This window comes from Schistocerca nitens, chromosome 1 (genome assembly GCF_023898315.1).
Source record: "Schistocerca nitens isolate TAMUIC-IGC-003100 chromosome 1, iqSchNite1.1, whole genome shotgun sequence".
Classification (NCBI taxonomy): Eukaryota; Metazoa; Arthropoda; class Insecta; order Orthoptera; family Acrididae; genus Schistocerca; species Schistocerca nitens.
This window is the reverse complement of record NC_064614.1, coordinates 390813347-390833489: the sequence shown is the minus strand read 5'-3', so window position 1 is coordinate 390833489 and position 20143 is coordinate 390813347. Positions and strand designations below refer to the sequence as shown.

The 20143-nt window shown below is 43.2% G+C and overlaps 1 protein-coding gene across 1 annotated transcript in view; it reads right to left on the bottom strand.

Moving 5' to 3' along the window:
* Positions 1-2143: 2143 nt before the first annotated feature.
* The window catches only part of LOC126248958 (histone-lysine N-methyltransferase SETD1A), a 55394-nt gene continuing 37394 nt past the window's right edge, over positions 2144-20143 (bottom strand). The window contains exons 2-4 of the mRNA XM_049950534.1: positions 19477-19613; positions 3328-3453; positions 2144-3234 (exon numbers count right to left, since the gene is read on the bottom strand). Of these exons, the coding sequence (XP_049806491.1) occupies positions 2144-3234; positions 3328-3453; positions 19477-19613 (1354 nt within the window). The remainder of the gene's footprint in view (positions 3235-3327; positions 3454-19476; positions 19614-20143) is intronic.

Genomic DNA, 20143 nt, shown 5'->3' with positions numbered 1-20143 from the left:
CAACATTCTAAAAACTTTCACAAAGGATGCAGTTAACAAACAATTTCATATCGATATGAAGACAATAACTTAGGTGTGTGAATGAAACTCACATTATGTGTTTGACTGATTTATTCACATAAATAAATAAATAAATGAAGTGATACATATGAATTTATATACAACGGAAATGATAAAAATAAAAAATGAAAATAACAGTGAGCAACTCTTTGCTACCCGTACAAGTTCAAGGTTTCCCTTGAACATAAGATAAATCATGTGTCCATACAAACCGTCGAACGTGCAAATGTTACTATACTCCTAACTGAAGTTCCAGTATTTAAAATAGAGCTCTTTTAGCACAAAACATAAAGTGGAAATTTAAAAAAATTTTGATAGCACTCTAATGTATTCTCCAAAATTTGAAGCATGCGCAGATCTGGGAAACAAGCTTTTTGCAGGAGAAACATCTCTCTAGAAACGTTCACTTTGTCAGTAACGCGCCAACTTCACGTATTGGATTCAATACTCATGGAAGTGATGCACATGCGTCAGAGAGGCTAAAGAAACAGCCCGTAAAGTACTGGTAGACTCCTCTGACACCACATACTTCGGAATGACTGGAGTCAAGAACTTGCTTCGGGCCATACAGAACCATCCTGCCGTACCAATCGGTTCTGATACAGCCATGACATGTTCTGTGAAGGCTGCCCGGAACTTAAACAGTAGAGGGTAAAAGAAGACACAACGGTCTCTGTTAATGTTTCTCAGAGGACGAGAACTCAACGTACACTAACAGCAGAAGTCACTGCTGTACAAAATCGACCAGAATTGTGATACCCAAAGCATAGTTTGTGAACTACGAAGTTTAAGTTGTGTAATATGAAAAGAAAATAGAAATAAAGAAACCGACCACCACATGGCAAAACGATAGTAAAAAGATTGTAGTCAGATAAGAGATGAAACAGAATAGTGGTGGTTAGAAATATACACAGAACCTTTACCATAATAACAGACAGATTATAGGTGTATGCAATGAGAAATATAGAGCTGCCTCATACTGGAATGTTGATGGTGCGTTATTTATGAGCGCCACTTGATTACTTTCTGCTGGACTGGGACTCAAACCGGGAAACTTGTCGAGGAAGCTAGTCAAAAAAGCATGCCCTAGATACGGACTTGTAATAGAAAGAAAAGGGAAAATTCGTGATGAATCTCAACAACACCGAGAAAAATTTCTTAGGTTGGTAATGGAATATTTTCTGAGTATTTTGGTGTACGCAACCCACAGGGCAACCCACAGCTTCAGATAAGATTTCATTTTTATCACAGTTACCTTGTTTCTGCGAAGGTATTGTCAAAACAGCGAAAAAGCCTGTAATACGCAATTACCAAAACATTGGATACGAAGCACTGAGCAATGAAACAACACTCAGATGTAAAAGTTTCGTGATATTGGTGCAGTCACTGTGGGAACAACTCAGCATAATATAATCATGGCACTGTTCCGTTACATTTTCATACACGAGATATATATCAGCCAATTCTTCATTAGTAAACTACACATACTGCTCTGTATCGCTGTTAACGATAGCAGCTACAGCCAGAAAACAAATCTGAAACAATACTGGATAAAAGCTTGAGGGCGAAGAACACTGTGGTAATTATTGTTGTCAACAACAGACACCGCGTGTGAATGGAACTATCTGCACTGTTGCACTTTTATGCAGATATTTTCAGTGCAGTACAGTGCATAAACTAAGATAAATTAGAGTAATAAATGAAACGAAACGCAATTACTCTTTTTCGAGCCACCGGAGACTAACGAAGCCTCATATCAAAATATTCAAAAAGTATCTCTGAACAACCTACGAAATTTTGTCGATTTAGTTCGGATTCACGTCATAGAATAAATGAAATTCATCACCATAGGATGCTGTAATTTTTTCTTGTACCGGAAGAGAAGAAAAATATCATAAAGACGACTCCTGTTTAAATCAGAATTATCGTACTCGATCTCTGCTCTCATATTTTTCGTAGGACCTCCAAAACATCGTTCACTCTTGAACTGGCCACGTCTTATTCGCAGATGATAACCACGATGGAAGTAGAGCGGAGCTAGAGCTGGGTAGTTCAGTTCGTTCGTACTGTTATTTGAAGCACCTCATTCGTATTTGGAGGCAGCGTCTCGCAGCGATGTTTGAACAGTTTCGACCAGCGCCACGCCGGCCGCCTCCGCTATTGACCTCTTGTTCCAGCTATGGGTCAGCGGGTACCGGATCTTGTGCCTCGCGATTGATTTGATGATGAGCGCTGTCACGTAGAAGATGAAGTAGACACTGAAATAGAGCGGGATGTACCACAGCTTGCGACCGATGCCGTAGTAGCTGTAGGGCCGCTTGTTCAGTCTGCTGTCCTCGTCCTCGTCTTTCGGATGGTGCTCTTCGTATTCCGGCGGCTCCTCCGGCTCGTCGTGGTGATCGGGTGGCGGCGGCAGGTAGTATCCGTGGTGGCCCATGTCCGGAGGAGGTGGAGGCGGCGGGGGCGGCGGTCGCGCTGGCGGCATGTGGTGCTGGTCGTCACCGTCGTCCATGTCATCGTCACCCCCGTCGTGCGGAGGGTAGGGCACGTAGCTGTCGTCATCTTCGTCGCCGTGACCGCCGTACGGTGGCGGCTTCTTCTTCGGCGCGTACGGTGGTAGATACTCGGGAGGAGGCGGGTGTGCTGGGGGAGGTGGTGGCGGCGCCGACGGCTTCTTCTTGCCCTTCGGCTTCTCGGGTGGCATATAACTGTCCTCAGGTTCGTCGTCGCCTCCGCCGTCGTCGCCGGCCCCGTGGTGAGAGTAGTACGAGTATTCCTCCGGGTAGGACTCGGGATACGACTGGTACGGGTAGACGGGGCCCCTGTACTGCTGGTCGCCGCCACTGTCGCCGTCGCCGGCCGACATGCTGTTGGCCGAGTTCTGCTCCCGCAGCCCGAACGGCTGCTTCGGCGGCGAGTAGTCGTAGCCGCCTCCGGCCGGCATGTCGTCCATCTGCGAGTCACCCATCATGTCCCCGCCGGCGTCGGCGGCCGCTGCGGGCATCCCGTACATGTCCGCATCCGCCTGGTACGAATCCTTGGCAGAGTCCGAGTCGTAGCTGACCTGCTGCGAGGACGCCGAGTCTGAGGAACCGAGTGCGAACCCCGGCGAGGCGTCGCTGTACGGCGGGAAGTACTGGTATCCGGAACTGACCGCACCGCCTCCGGCACCGCCTCCGTCGGCGGCCACCACGCCACTTACGGTACCCCCACCACCGCCGCCACCGCCGCCTCCACCACCCCCACCACCACCTCCTCCGCTGTTACTTCCGCCACGGCCACCGACGATAATCTTGCCGTCTATCAGCTTGCCGGCGGCGCCGACGTGGTAGCGGTCTTCGGCGTGCATGTAGTACGGCCCGTGGTAGGAGCTGTAGCCGCGACCCGTCTCTGCTGAAACCACAAACAAATTTCTCTTAGTACTTGATGCTTAACTTAATGACTTTTAATAACATATTTCGTGAGAATGAGCTGATATGAAACGTCGGCAGTGTGCGGCATCCGTGACACACACTTGTGATATGTTAGACTATGTAATTGCCATTCCAAATCATCTTCACACGAAGCTTTCAGTAACATGTGAAGATTTTGAAACTTCCTGGCAGATTAAAACTGTGTGCCGGACCGAGACTCGAACTCGAGACCTTAGGCAAAGGTCCCGAGTTCGAGTCTCGGTCCGGCACACAGTTTTAATCTGACAGGAAGTCTCAAATCAGCGCATACTCCGCTGCAGAGTGAAAATCTCATTCCGTCAAGATTTTATGACTGAATGTTAGTTGTACTCAAGAAGATTTTATCTATTTGGAGCGAAACGTTTAGATGTACAAGTTCTGCGGAAAAATGGCGTGGCTTAGAAACTTAATAACCATTTACATTTTTTACGGTTGTAAAGGCCTATGAAAATATATAAGTATAAATGAACCGCAGAATATTGTGTATGTTCTACAGGATTAATTTAATTGGTTAGTTTTCGAATTGTGGCTTTTTAAGCCGAAAACCAGTTAGCTAAATAAATTAATTCTGTAGAACATACACAGTGTGCTTTTCATTTATAATTACGTTGTTCTTCCGAGAAGCGACGGAAGAATCAGTTAACAAAATGTCTAAGTTAGAATAACTTACTGAAACAGTCTGAATGTGCGCATTTGGTCATCATTGCTGCTGAAAATCATTTGGCGTGTGAGCTGTCAGTAGAAAACTCACATAAACTGGCCTGTATGGTTAATTCTGTAAATGCAATCGACTGTAAGAATATGTTATTTATCTGTGTTCGGGGAAAACATAATGACATGCCTTTAAAAAATATAGAAAAATCTTTAGAATTCTGGTTCTTTTGTGTACCGTATGTTAAACTCCAGCGAATTGATGTCAGCATCAGTGGTCTTTTCACAGGCAGACAAAGACAACTATCACCTACGAGGGTTATGCTCCCTTTACTAAAAACGTACATGTTCTCCTTAGACAAACAGTAGACGTGACGTCCAGATGCAGTATTAGTCTCTTCAGGAAATATTTTGGTAACTGCAAAACTCTCACGGTCTTTCTTGAACACAACCAAATAAAAATGAAGACCAGCAGCATCACCTGCAATAATTATTTTCACACAGTGGTTTTTGTGAGCATTTTCAGTAAGAACAGTGTCCACGCGCAAAAATACACAAACAGTATAATTATATTATCATCCAAACGATTCAGAAAATTCTTTACATTCCCTCGGAGAAATTGTCTAAAATGGATCGTATGTAGAGAATAACGCCAATCAGTTCGACGATGATATGTAGTGAGAAGTGGGTTCAAATGGTTCAGATGGCTCTGAGCACTATGGGACTTAGCATCTGTGGTCATCAGTCCCCTAGAACTTAGAACTACTTAAACCTAACTAACCTAAGGACATCACACACTTCCATGCCCGAGGCAGGATTCGAACCTGCAACCGTAGCGGTCACGCGGTTCCAGATTGAAGCGCCTAGAACCGCACGGCCACACCGGCCGGCTGAGAAGTGGGAATACGTAGTGAGAAGAGTAGATGAGACATTGGCTGCAATCTTGATGAAGGGATCATCACAGCCTTCTACTAATCTTGATTCTAGGATTAAAACCAGTTACTCCAAAGTAAAAATATTTTCCTCTATTAAGCTCCATGGTACGCTATGCCTTTCATGTAAGAGATAGCCAGTTCGAAAGTTAATGGTGGAAGAAATTAATGCCTACATCTACTACTGCTTCACACTTAAGTAAATGGCACGCGGTTAATCAAATCACCTTCAGATTATTTCTGTACCGTTCCATTATCGAAAAGCGCACAAGAAAAATGAGCACTCAGATCTTTCCGTGCGAGCTCTGATTTCTCTTATTTTATAACAGTGATCATTTCTGCCTATGTAGATTGATGTCAACAAAATACTTTCACATTAAGAAGAGAGAGATGGTGAATGAAATTTCCGGAAAAAATCTTACTGCAGCAAAAAATACCTTTACACTGAGGTGACGGAAGTTATGGGATACCTCCTAATAACGAGCCTGGCCTCCTTCTGTTAGGAGTGGTGTAGCCGCTCGACATGCCATGGACTCAGCAACTCGTTGGAAGTCCACCACCGAAACATCGAGCCATGCTGCCTCTGTAGCCATCCAACATTGTGAAAGTGATGCCGTTGCAGGACTTTGTGCACGGACTGACCGCTAGATTATGTCCCATAAATGTTCGATCAGATTCAAATCAGGCCATCGGGATGACCATATCATTCGCTCGAACTGTCCAGAATATTCTTCAAACAAATCGCGAACAATAGTAGCCCAGTGACATGGCGCATTGTCATCCATGAAAATTCCATCACTGTTTGGGAACATGAAGTCCACGAATAGCTGCAAATGGCCTCCAAGTAGCCGACATAACCATTTCAGTCAATGATCGGTTCAGTTGGACCAGAGGACCCAGTCCATTCTAGTTAAGCACAGCCCGCACCACTATGGAACCACCACCATCTTGCACAGTGCCTTGTTCACAACTTGGGTCCATGACTTGGTGGGGTGTGTGCCACACTGGAACTCTACCATCAGTTCTTACCAACTGGAATCAGGACTTATCTGACGAGGCCAGGTTTTCCAGTCCTCTAGGTTTCAACCAATATGGTCACGAGCCTAGGAGAGTCGCTGCAGGAGGCGTCGCGCTGTTAGCAAGGTACTCTCGTCGGATGCATACATCCCACATTTATTTTTGCTTTTATCTCACGCAGTGTTGCTTGTTTGTGAGCGCTGACAACTTTACGCAAACGCCTCTGCTCTCGGTCGTTAAGTGAAGGCCTTTGGCCACTGTGCTATCCGTGGTGAAAGGAAAAACCTGAAATTTGGTGTTCTCGGCACATGCTTGACGCCGTGGATCTCGGAATGTTGAATTTCCTAACGGTTTCCGGAACGGAATATCCCATAGGTCTACCTGCAACTACATCCCGCGTTCTAAGTCTGTTATTTCCCGTCTTGCGACCAAAACAAGGTCGGAAACCTTTTCACATGAATAACCGGAGCACAAATGACAGCTCCGCCAGTGCACTGCCCTTTTATCCCTTGTGTACGCGATACTACCGCCATCTGTATATGTGCGTATCCCTATCCCTCGACTTCTCATCTCAGCTTATCTTAATGACTGCCACACCAACTCGTGTTTCATATCGGTGGGACCCTCTCCCCTACTTCGTAGTAATGCAAAACGAAGTGCCTTTCTTTGAGCTGCTTCGATGTCCTCCGTCGATCTCATCTGATACGGATCCCATACCGTGCAGCAATACTCCAGAAGAGGACGGCCAGGCGTCTTGTAGGCATTCCCTTTACTACACCTGTCGCAACTTGCCTTTGTAACCGGAAACGGAAGGTCAAGTGTCAGCGCACAATTTCTGACCACCACGCCAAACCGCAGATTCATACTCTGAGCCCCTTTCTTCTTCGAAGAGTGTTTTAGAGTGAATGCGGATGACTATTGACGGCAACCAGATCTAAGCGCTGCCAAAGGCGAGTAGATTATATTAGAGCACCGCCATCGACAACATAAAACTAAACGCCCTCAAAAACTTCATAAATTGCGAAGTGAAGGTGTCAAAGTGCGACGGCAGAAGAGGTTATTTCTCACGCAGCTGACGAACAACCCACAGGGAGCTGCCTATTAGCAATGCATATACGCCTCTTTACTTCTTCCGTTGTGCTATCTTCAGTGTTGCTCCACATTAACAGTTTTGATGATAGCAGTCGTCCTTTGAATTCGTTAAAAGTCACTTCAACAATTAGATGATCAGCTTAGAAAAATTATGGGGAACATAAATTGTAAATGCGAGACCTCTCTCGCTCCCAAAGGCCTTACAGTACTAAAGTAAGTTACTTCAACTGTAAATTATCAGAGAGACAACTTTCGTAATTAAATGATTCTCAAAAATATGTATAGTTAAAATAAGGCCACGTTACGTAAGTTTTCTCTATTTAGATTGTGCGTATCTCTTACATAAATGACTGTACGGTATCTCAAATGTAGTGTCTACGGAGCGCATGAAAATACAGTGCATTTTATAAATGCATCGATCGGTACATTATACTGACCACAGTGGGTTGATCACCGATTAACCGAGCATAGAAATGGTTTCAGACAAATGTACTTTCCTTTTAACGCGTTGGCTTAAGCATTTACTTCTACCTAAATCGCTGTGATCATTTCCACATACACATTTTATTTTACTTCCCGTTGATCGTCTGGAAGTATGCACATTTTCTCAATAAAGAAGTATATTATCATAGAATTCAGTGAAGGGTTCCTCGTACAAAAAAAAAAAAAAAAAAAAGTTCTCTCGTCGTTGCTATTACCACACGGTCCAGTGAGTATCGTTTAATTTGTGACAGCTAAACCCTAAGAATATGGAGTACTTTGGTATCAAAATGTGATTTTGTTAGTAAACTTGAGGAGAGTACACTATCGAACAGACTGACTAATCATATGCTCTGTTTACTCACCTGCGATGTTGGTGGTGATGCTTCACTGTCAGTGGTTCCTGCAACTTCATTTCTTATTGAGCAGCTCTTTATTACGTTACTCTACTCTGAAGGGGACACTCGACTTCATCATATTTTCTGAAATGTGTCCTTCGTGCTTTATTCGTTTATGGACCGGGCCCTTGTGGCGAAATTAATTCAGTTTTCTCATAAACGTGTGTGGGCTACTTTTAATAAGCATGATAATCCAGTGAAATGACAGCTGCTCACTTCTGTACTAGAATACCAGAGAGATTGAACCAAAATGAACAGTTATTCTCCCCACTTTTTATTTTCTATAAGAAGCCTGAATAGTTTAATTTCATCCGGGGATCTTCGCTTAAGGAGAAGTGACGTACAAAGTTTCTGTGGAAACATCTTATCTTTTTCTCTTAGGTCGTTATATAATGGACATCAAGTTTGGTAATGAAAGTTCAAATAAAATTAGAAACACCGCTTAATATAATTATATATAATTTAATGTTCTTCTCAGTGAGTTGACGTGATAATTCCTCTCATATACGTTCCATGTTCTGGAACCAAGAAATTTTTCAAAGGGATTATTGGGAGCTACTTCACTGCTCAGGCTTGCCTCGCGAAAGGATAAAGCCGTAAAAGGTGTCTGGATAATGATCTGTAAGACAGCAGGGTATCATCGGTCTCCATTAACTTCGCGGATGAAAATCGGTTGCCGCACCTATTCTGAGTCGTCATTCTCATTCTACCACTGCACGCCGTTGTGCATAATATTGGCTTTTCGTCAGAAATCGTTACTTCCTTACTTTGAGAAAACTCAGCAAGTTTCTGCAAGAACTGAGACTGTCACATATTTAGGAGAGATACCACGTGCTCGCCACTAAGTTTCGGTGAGATCCAAATATTTTCCTTTCCCTTGTAATTCTCCACAAACGTCAAGAGCCTTTACTGTAATGTAATCGCAGAGTTTTATTGGACGTCCATACGATTCACTATCAACACTCAAATCACCGATTTCATTTGTTTTACCTTCACTCTGTTCTTTGTTTGTTTTTGTGGTAATTCATGCGATATGTCAATATTACCGCCCTGATTTCTTTCTGGCCAAATCTAAGGCCAACAAGGACAAGCAAGTGCATTCGATTTTTACTTCGTTCGGCAAGCCAGTACGTAATGGATTCCTAATTTATCTCCGTATAGTAATTCGAATTGTCACTTTAAAATATACTGACGGTCACTAGTAAAATTTACAAAGATTCACATTACGTCAATAAAAGTACAAAAGGAAATGAAGTGTCTTTCGTCAAATTAACTGTACTCGTATAGACACATTTGCGATAAACCAACTCGCACAAAACTTAGTGAACATTCATAAAACATACTAATTCAACACTTTTATACATTGCTTGGGGCACGCAATCGGGAGGCGGGGTAAAAAGCACATGCCTTTCATTTGTCAGTTCATTCTTCTTAACTTATGTAGGTCACTCGAAAATAATAAAATAAAATGAACACAGAAGAACGTTAATGAATGACATTTTCGTTTCGACTGAATGATTGCATCCTTATGAGTACTAATCGTACTGCGAATATGAAATATCCTAAATTAATCCACAAAGAGTTCTGTTTTCTTCATTTTCGCTAAGTTCATCCCCTCCATGGCCTTCCTTTGATCTATGAACGATGTATGGCACTAAAATGTGGATGACAGTCATGAGTGTCCAAAAGAGTCGTCAAATTAAACGTTGCCATTCTACCAAGTAATTAGAGTAGAAAATCTTAACAAGAATTCTCTTCGAGTGACACTGAGGAGTGATTTTGGATTCACATGACACTCAAACGTCATGGCTTGTATAATTTGTATGCTTTTCTTTTCGGAAACCTCTTTTTCAGTATTCCTCTAACCGCGTGAAGGCACTACATACAGCTAATAGAGCTACAAGTAAATCTGCTTTCTGAACATTTCAGTAGAGTGTGTTCTGCCTAGAATCGTCAATGGAACAATGAGGCTCACAGTCTGTCGACAAGCCCTGAAAGGGTCATTCCGAGGTTAGATCGTGCACGCATTGCTACTTTATGGCAAGGTGATTGCACGCCGAACTGACGTGTCTCTGAGTGACTTCAATCGAAGATTAGGATTAATGTTGAAAGCAGAAACATTGAAGACCTGCCTCGTAGTGGTCCCTCCTCTTCAACGACACCAGCTGATGGCCGGTACCTACAAGTTACAGCATTTACAGGGTGTTTCAAAAATGACCGGTATATTTGAAACGGCAATAAAAACTAAACGAGCAGCGATAGAAATACACCGTTTGTTGCAATATGCTTGGGACAACAGTACATTTTCAGGCGGACAAACTTTCGAAATTACAGTAGTTACAATTTTCAACAACAGATGGCGCTGCAAGTGATGTGAAAGATATAGAAGACAACACAGTCTGTGGGTGGGCCATTCTGTACGTCGTCTTTCTGCTGTAAGCGTGTGCTGTTCACAACGTGCAAGTGTGCTGTAGACAACATGGTTTATTCCTTAGAACAGAGGATTTTTCTGGTGTTGGAATTCCACCGCCTAGAACACAGTGTTGTTGCAACAAGACGAAGTTTTCAACGGAGGTTTAATGTAACCAAAGGACCGAAAAGCGATACAATAAAGGATCTGTTTGAAAAATTTCAACGGACTGGGAACGTGACAGATGAACGTGCTGGAAAGGTAGGGCGACCGCGTATGGCAACCACAGAGGGCAACGCGCAGCTAGTGCAGCAGGTGATCCAACAGCGGCCTCGGGTTTCCGTTCGCCGTGTTGCAGCTGCGGTCCAAATGACGCCAACGTCCACGTATCGTCTCATGCGCCAGAGTTTACACCTCTATCCATACAAAATTCAAACGCGGCAACCCCTCAGCGCCGCTACCATTGCTGCACGAGATACATTCGCTAACGATATAGTGCACAGGATTGATGACGGCGATATGCATGTGGGCAGCATTTGGTTTACTGACGAAGCTTATTTTTACCTGGACGGCTTCGTCAATAAACAGAACTGGCGTATATGGGGAACCGAAAAGCCCCATGTTGCAGTCCCATCGTCCCTGCATCCTCAAAAAGTACTGGTCTGGGCCGCCATTTCTTCCAAAGAAATCATTGGCCCATTTCTCAGATCCGAAACGATTACTGCATCACGCTATCTGGACATTCTTCGTGAATTTGTGGCGGTACAAACTGCCTTAGACGACACTGCGAACACCTCGTGGTTTATGCAAGATGATGCCTGGCCACATCGCACGGCCGACGTCTTTAATTTCCTGAATGAATATTTCGATGATCGTGTGATTGCTTTGGGCTATCCGAAACATACAGGAGGCGGCGTGGATTGGCCTCCCTATTCGCCAGACATGAACCCCTGTGACTTCTTTCTGTGGGGACACTTGAAAGACCAGGTGTACCGCCAGAATCCAGAAACAATTGAACAGCTGAAGCAGTACATCTCATCTGCATGTGAAGCCATTCCGCCAGACACGTTGTCAAAGGTTTCGGGTAATTTCAGGAGGAGGAGGAGGATATTGGTGTTTAACGTCCCGTCGACAACTAGGTCATTAGAGACGGAGCACAAGCTCGGATGAGGGAAGGATGGGGAAGGAAGTCGGCCGTGCCCTTTCAAAGGAACCATCCCGGCATTTGCCTGGAGTGATCTAGGGAAATCACGGAAAACCTAAATCAGGATGGCCGGACGCGGGATTGAACCGTCGCCCTCCCGAATGCGAGTCCAGTGTGCTAACCACTGCGACACCTCGCTCGGTCTCGGGTAATTTCATTCAGAGACTACGCCATATTATTGCTACGCATGGTGGATATGTGGAAAATATCGTACTATAGAGTTTCCCAGACCGCAGCGCCATCTGTTGTTGAAAATTGTAACTACTGTAATTTCGAAAGTTTGTCTGCCTGAAAATGTACTGTTGTCCCAAGCATATTGCAACAAACGGTGTATTTCTATCGCTGCTCGTTTAGTTTTTATTGCCGTTTCAAATATACCGGTCATTTTTGAAACACCCTGTAGGTATCTCGAGTAGAATGCAACAGAACTGCGCCCTGCACCGAGTGGGGTGGCGCAGTGGTTAGCACACTGGACTCGCATTCTGGAAGACGACGGCCATCCTGATTTAGGTTTCCCGTGATTTCCTCCCTTCAGGCAAATGCCGGGATGGTTCCTTTGAAAGGGCACGGCCGATTTCCTTTCCCATCCTTCCCTTATCCGATGGGACCGATGACCTCGCTACTCGGTCCCCTTCCCAAACCAACCAACTGCGCCCTGCCTTTCTGAAGGGAATTGGGAGGACTGTGTAGACCCAGACAGTATGCAACTGACTCCATACGATAAATTTGGCGTCTAGGCCTCCATTACGAACAACCGCCGAGCAAAACGTCATGCACCGTGGAGCGCCAAAAAGGTGATATGGAACCTGGATCGAGACGTTGGGTCTTCTGCACTGTCAATTAGCGCAGCGAGTGGCTAGGTACCAGTGCACGTCTCAGGCAATCTGTGCCACTGGTTCAGCAGAAAGTTGGTTCATCATCATGTAGGGATACTGGACGCCTGTCATTGCTATAGATGATAATTTTAGGGCCGTACCTTATCGGGGCAGGATACTCCAACGCACTTTGAAGCCCTACAGTCAACATTTCCGGACGATATTGCATTAGCACACCACACCACTAGTGAATATCATCCTCCAAGGTAGGAATTAAGCGAATGGAGTCGCATAAGGTAACTGCTGATATGAATTAAATTGAGTATGGTTGGGAACAGTTGAAACTTGCACTCCATTGCCGCAGTGCCCTCCTCACAGACTGGATGACTTCAGGACGGCTGCGGTCGAAGAACAGAACATCTCGACCAGCTTGTGAATATCATGACAAGGAGGGCCTATGCATTGTACAATGAATAGGGTGGAGCAACGCTGTAGTAAATGTCAGCATCATCAGAATTTGATTCACCACATGTCTCGAACAGAGCGCCTTTATTTTGGATATCTTTTTGTTTTATTTTTTAAGGTTTACTTTTTCATTCCGTGCTCTCCTTGAACCTAAGGGTACACACGTTTGCAGATATGCAGATGGTAGAAAACTTCTTTTGAACACTATATAAACAAAAATAATTTGGCAGTGACTTCAGAATAATGTAAAAAAATTTAGTGCCTCCTGATTTCATTTTGAAATTGCCCAAGAAAAGAAAAGAACGATGTAGCGACTCACACATTCATTAACGTTCACTTGTGCCCATAACATTAGTCCTTCAAAACTCTACTGGAATGAGGGGCTCTGCCGATTTTTACGATCTACTCAGTTGTAAACGTATCTCGTATTATACTCGACATTAATTCTGGAACGCAATCTCTTTCAGTTTACCCCACATCCACGATACCCCTTCGTCCAGTGCGTGTGAACGCTACGTAGGTGAGATGTTCGTGAACACTCTGGCACTACGAGCGTGGAAGCCATCCTTACGAAGTCGAGTACAGTTTGACTCGGACTTGTGTATCCGTTGCTATTTGCAAGGTTTGTTGTAGTTTTCTTCCCCTCATCTCCTGTGACTGCGTGTTCTGTCGAACGACACTTTCTTTATTTCACAGGTTTGATATTTCAGTTTTTCGAAAATATTCTTGTAAACACATGCAGTAAATTGGGAGACTAACTGCATCTATAACAACACCACAACTTATTGTCAGAGAAACTGCTGTACCCTACAGACTTCCTAATTGCTCTTCATATTTCTCCAAACCAACACCGTTTGTCAGATTCTAAGCAGCAAGTGAATTAATTCTTCATCGCATTGCGGGCAATGATAAGGTTTCTTCTTATAGACTCCCGTGCCATTCAGTAGTAAGATTATGAAAATCCGCTGGTTAAATTGGCTGAACAATCTTCACCATTTCATCATTTTGCTTAATAACTACCATCAAACGGAAAATAACACAGTACAGACGATATGAAACAAGAGAAAACTGAAAATTGTTTGAGAATTGCATGTTTTGAACGGAGAAACTAAAAAAAAAAAAACGCTCTGCTTAATTTTAGTTATTGGTCTTGTTGCTTCCTTGAAATAGTTAATCCGTTTATTTGGTCATATTGTTGCCTACTTAGAAAACAAAAAACAAGTTTATTTGAGGTTGGGGGTGGGGTTTGTGGTAGGGAGTGGTTTGTGACTGTAATCATGTGTGACATCTTTGATCTGAAATATATTCTGTGTGTTTCAAAAATATTTGGTTTTGTGCTGTTGCTGTTTATGTACGTAACCTGCTCTTGTCAGCCCTTGTTATAACCATACGGTTTCTTCTTTATGAGACAAGTATTTACTTTAAAAGCGTCATTAGTGTCTAATGGGCAGTTTTGTATTCCCATCCACTGATATATTTTTGGTATTTTACGCCAAGAGTTTTACTAGTCATTGAACCTCCTACAAATTCTGACAATTTAATTGGCAAATACGTGACGACTGAGTTTTGAAACACACTTCTATACCAAACTGCTACATTTGTAAGCTTTCTCAATACCTCATATTATCACTACATATTCTGCAACGTCTTCTCATATACTGAAATGGATCTTGTCTGTAGTTTTATTTCTACTGTTCCAGTTACAGTGTGTCATTGTATATGCATAGTTGTTTTGGTTGTTAGCTTTCAGTGTGTTGATACTGCTGGTTCTCTTTTTTCCACTTAATACTGGGAACAAGTAGGTAGCTTCCTACTTCTATATGGCTTTCATAAAAAATTCAAAACAATTGTTGCTTTATTGCCTTGCATATCTTCACTATATGTTGTTCAGCTTTCTGCGTGTTCTCAAACTGTCTTTCAAAAATATACACTATTTTCTCTCAGGAGCAAATGTTAGTAGTGTTTCTGGGCGCGAGATTATTCTCTTTCATGTAATTTAAAAGCTCAGTTACAGTCTCTGCTATTTTGTCATTACGTAGAGTTTGGTAAAAGGCGTCAGGAAATAGTCAGCCAGGAAAAATATAGTAGCTCCTGGACTGATAACAATGTCCTCTATACAGTGATCCTGAATGACATGATTTAGGATTCTCTCCTGTTACTCTTTCTTTTTTTGTATTTGTTTGAAAACTGTAATTGCTTTTCCGCCCAATTGTTTTTCAATTTGAAGTGGATCTGAAATCGACTAAATCTGTATGTAGCAATGAAAACCACCTTTCTTATATCTTGGGTTTTTCCCATTAGCATAACTGAACATTTGTCTGTTCGTATGGAAGAGTTTTGGAGCAACAAGTGTAGCAAAGTGACAGTATAAATTTGGACTGTTCTGGTTATTTTTCTTTCTGTCCATGAATCAGACAAACGGTTCAAATGGCTCTGAGCACTATGGGACTTAACTTCTGTGGTCATCAGTCCCCTAGAACTTAGAACTACTTAAACCTAACTAACCTAAGGACATCACACACGTCCATGCGCGAGGCAGGATTCGAGCCTGCGACCGTAGCGGTCGCGCGGTTCCAGACTGTAGCGCCTAGAACCGCTCGGCCACTCCGGCCGGCTGAATCAGACATTAAGATTTTGCTAAATGTCATTAATCTGTGAAAAGGGTAATTATTAAGTGAAATACAATAATGCCACTTGTGATTTTTTGAAGTTTCCTTCTTCTTATTGTTGCCAAGACATAATATTGAAGTACTACTTTAGGTGTTTGTCTTATAACAGGCAAGCTTTTTATGGAATTCGCAGATTTTTTTTGTATATTGAATTTTAATGATTGTGAGTACTAGTATTCTATTCCGCACTAGCATGTAAGGCATTGTAATATTGTTTTGTGAGTCTCTTATCATTATCTTCACTGTGAAACTGCACTTTTAAAAATGCTCTGTGTCGGTGTTAGAAGGTACGAAAATGAAATGGTGAACAGTTGAATATATTCTGGGCAGCAGTTTTGAATCCTGTTTTGGTTTTACGCTGTGAATAAGTTAGCGAGCGTGGGAGTTAGTCCATGGAGATTTTGTTGGTTTATGCATGTGTGCTTATGGCCTAGAGTCGTCTGACAATTTTTTGGGGGCAGAGAACAGAGTACCATTTCAGAGAAATGTGTAGCCAAAATAATAAACATCTCGCTGAAATAGAATTCTGTTCTCTGCACACAAGGAACTGTCAGACGATCCTAACAATAAATACGCAAACACAAAATAATGTTAACGAGAACAATGTAACATTCTCAGTCTAAATTTTCTACGTAAATAATTTTTCTACATTAAGTTCTCTGTGGTTCCAGGCAAAAAACTGTGAAAGAAAATCAGCTAGGACGATAAATAGAGAAAACCACAAAAACCACAGCGTGTGGTAACAAGGTACATGTTAAAAATGTTATTCGTTTTCAGATTTGTGGAACACTTTTATTAAAAATTGTAATTCTGTTTGTGCAGATAGTAAAGAATAACTTTCCTATTATTTAACAGAAAGAAAATTAAAGAAAATCCACTGATGGTGCTGTAACTCCACCGAAACGTCTCGGATGAAAAGTAAGAAAAATTGTATTTGCTTAAGGTGGTATGTACCCAAAAACAAATTTATTTATTTATTTGTAAGCAGGCATTGCCACAAGAGTGCACCTCAACCTTAAGACGAATACAACTATAGGCCTATACCGCACCGTCTCCGAGCTTGAGCGTAAAGCCGTCGGCACACGGACCGTGCAACCGAACGTTGCGCGTTGAGCGTGCCGAGTTTCTGACGTCATACCGTGGAATAGCACGTTCGGGAGTCTTTCCGACCGTGCAGAGCAATATCTAGCATGTCAGATATCCTGAGCGTGCGTCTGAGCGTTGACCAATCAGATGGCACAACGCCACTTACGTCACATGCACGCCATCTCCCTTCAGCACAGTGTTGTGAGACGCCATATTGGCATTCATTTCAAGCCCATACGTATATATGCCGTTTCTGAGCATCAGCAAATTGAGAATCACTGGAAAACCTGTTGTTAACTGTGTGATTTGTTCCAATAAAATAATGAGAAACATCATACTCGTGGCAAAAGAATTATTGTAACTTACGTATTATGAGAGTATATCATTTGAAGGTAGCGACATACTGAGGATCCACGAAAACACATTGTTCTTGGTAGAATTTGTTATAATAAAATTTCAGTTAGTAACATAGCTACGATTAAAGCTTGTAGCAAGTGGGAAGATCTTATAAGAGGGCAATAAACGAACTGTAATCAGTTTAGCGTTTGCCGGCACGGTAGCTCAGCGTGTTCGTTCAGAAGGTTAGCTGCCGTCTGTAATAAAAAAAAATGAGTTAATTGATAAACAACGGACTTCAACAGATGTATTATGACGTCCGCCCCAAGCAGATGCAACGAACAAAAGCGAACAAAATTAGATAAAAAAAAGCGTAGTGAGTAGCGTTGATGATTCCAAACCACATACGTGATCTGATGATAGTTCGCATCTCGCCAAGTCTACATATTTTTTTCATAATATTCGTGTATGTAATAGGTTCAGATGCTTTATTATTAGTTTAATGTAAGTATATACTACAATATTTGATGTTACGTAAATATAAGTTCACCTTTTTTGAGGAGTGAGTTTGCTCGATTGGCTTAATCTTTTGAGTTTCGTGATTTATATGTTGTAAAGTTACTGCTACTGGGTAGAAACAGTGATCAAGTAAGAATGACTGTAGAGTTTTACTAAAATGTGGGGAAGATGAAATAGTGTTTATCGTATGTGGAGAACTATCGCAGATTTGTGTCGCATTTTCAAATAACTTCCGGGAATTCAGCCAGGTAACACTTTCAGCGACCGCCGATATTTCGGCGGGAGAACACCCCGCCATTTTCAAGGCAAACTGCAACGGACAGGCGGCGTGCATGCAAATTTAATACCTCGGTTCTGCGACAGAAGCAGGAAAGATAACACACACACTGAACACTAGTGCCACCAAAGATGACCAAAGTCAGAGCTATCGATAGTGAGACTATGAATTCACAGGTGAGGCAGCACTGACTCTGTTCCTCTGTTTTTTGACAAGGGAGAGAGCCGGATTCCAAACAGAGTTTAAACAGAAACCTCCATCCCTGTTAACGAGGTTGCTCGCTAGTTTAATCTCAACTGCCTCCTTAATGACACTGTCCCAATAGCTGGACGTGCATGCCAATATCTCGGTGTTATTATATAACATGGGGTGACCAGTATCCAAGCAATGTTCGGCAATAGCAGATCTATTTGGCTGCTGTAATCGTGTGTGCCGTTTATGCTCAGTACATCTGTCCTCCACGGTCCTGATAGTTTGACCAATATATGCCATACCGCAGCTACAGGGAATACGATACACACCTGCCTTACGCAGGACAGATGTACTGAGCATAAACGGCACACACGATTACAGCAGCCAAATAGATCTGCTATTGCCGAACATTGCTTGGATACTGGTCACCCCATGTTATATAATAACACCGAGATATTGGCATGCACGTCCAGCTATTGGGACAGTGTCATTAAGGAGGCAGTTGAGATTAAACTAGCGAGCAACCTTGTTAACAGGGATGGAGGTTTCTGTTTAAACTCTGTTTGGAATCCGGCTCTCTCCCTTGTCAAAAAACAGAGGAACAGAGTCAGTGCTGCCTCACCTGTGAATTCATAGTCTCACTATCGATAGCTCTGACTTTGGTCATCTTTGGTGGCACTAGTGTTCAGTGTGTGTGTTATCTTTCCTGCTTCTGTCGCAGAACCGAGGTATTAAATTTGCATGCACGCCGCCTGTCCGTTGCAGTTTGCCTTGAAAATGGCGGGGTGTTCTCCCGCCGAAATATCGGCGGTCGCTGAAAGTGTTACCTGGCTGAATTCCCGGAAGTTATTTGAAAGTTGTATACGCCAGGAGAAACTCAGGTCTCACATTGTGTCGCATTGTTTGTAATGGAACTTCTATAAGCCTGTGTCCTTATTGATTGGACATGGTACTTTCCTTTCTGTCTTAAAACGTGTACTTCGATATTGAAGTTTTTATTTGTGGTACCGTATGCACAAGTCGCATCGTTCCTGAGCGTTCAGCAGCACATTGAACTTCGCACGCTCAATGTTAACGTTCGACAGCACGGTCCGTATGCCGACGGCTTAAGAAAGAAGACTAAAGATTGCTGGCAGAATTAAGTAAAGATGAATGCTGAAGTCTATAACCCACAGGTTGTTCGATGACATAAGATGTTGTGTTGTATACGCTTAGGAAAGAACGTGAGTGAACGAAGATCAGTTGGATAGCGTAGGAGGTGCGGTTGGATCCCTTTAATGAAAGCGTAAGAGACTGAATGATTTATATCGAATACTGGTAACAAATGCATCTGGAGCATGATGTGGACGAAAGACAAAAGAGTTAATGCGTCGCTTGTGATCGCGCTTGCGTGCTTGGTAAGGAAGACAGGTGTACGGTACCAGAGGGTTGAGGCTGCGGCTCCGGCGAGGTGGCTGCTGCGGACTCGGCCGCATCTCCGACACCACTGACGGGCTGGTACGGCCGGCTGATGCGGCACGCCGAGCAGTTGCCGCTGCTGCTGCCGTGGCCCGAGCCGCTGGAAAACACCACAGCAACTGTACACACTGAGCACTAAAATTGCATCACAATATAGGCGGCAACAAACATCAAATTGTCATGAAGTGTACTACACGCTTGGTTCAAAATGGCTCTGAGCACTATGGGACTTAACTGCTGAGATCATCAGTCCCCTAGAACTTAGAACTACTTAAACCTAACTAACCTAAGGACATCACACACATCCATGCCCGAGACAGGATTCGAACCTGAGATGTAACACATGAAGATGCAGGCCTGGCATTGTGCTATCAGAGTTCCCTCAGTCACAACCAGCCATGACCTGAAGTAATAACTAATGACTTTTCACGCAATGACACCAGGAATAATACTGCTGTTCCTCTCCAAAACATTGGAAGAATCAGTCCATTCGTCAGGTCGCCTCCGTAATCGCCAACGATGATGCTCCAAGGTAATACAGAAAGCAGTTCGTCAGCAGTCCATGCTTCCAGGTCACGGCAACACTCCAAAAGTAGCCGTTTGGGTTTTACCGCAGTTTACGCATGGGAC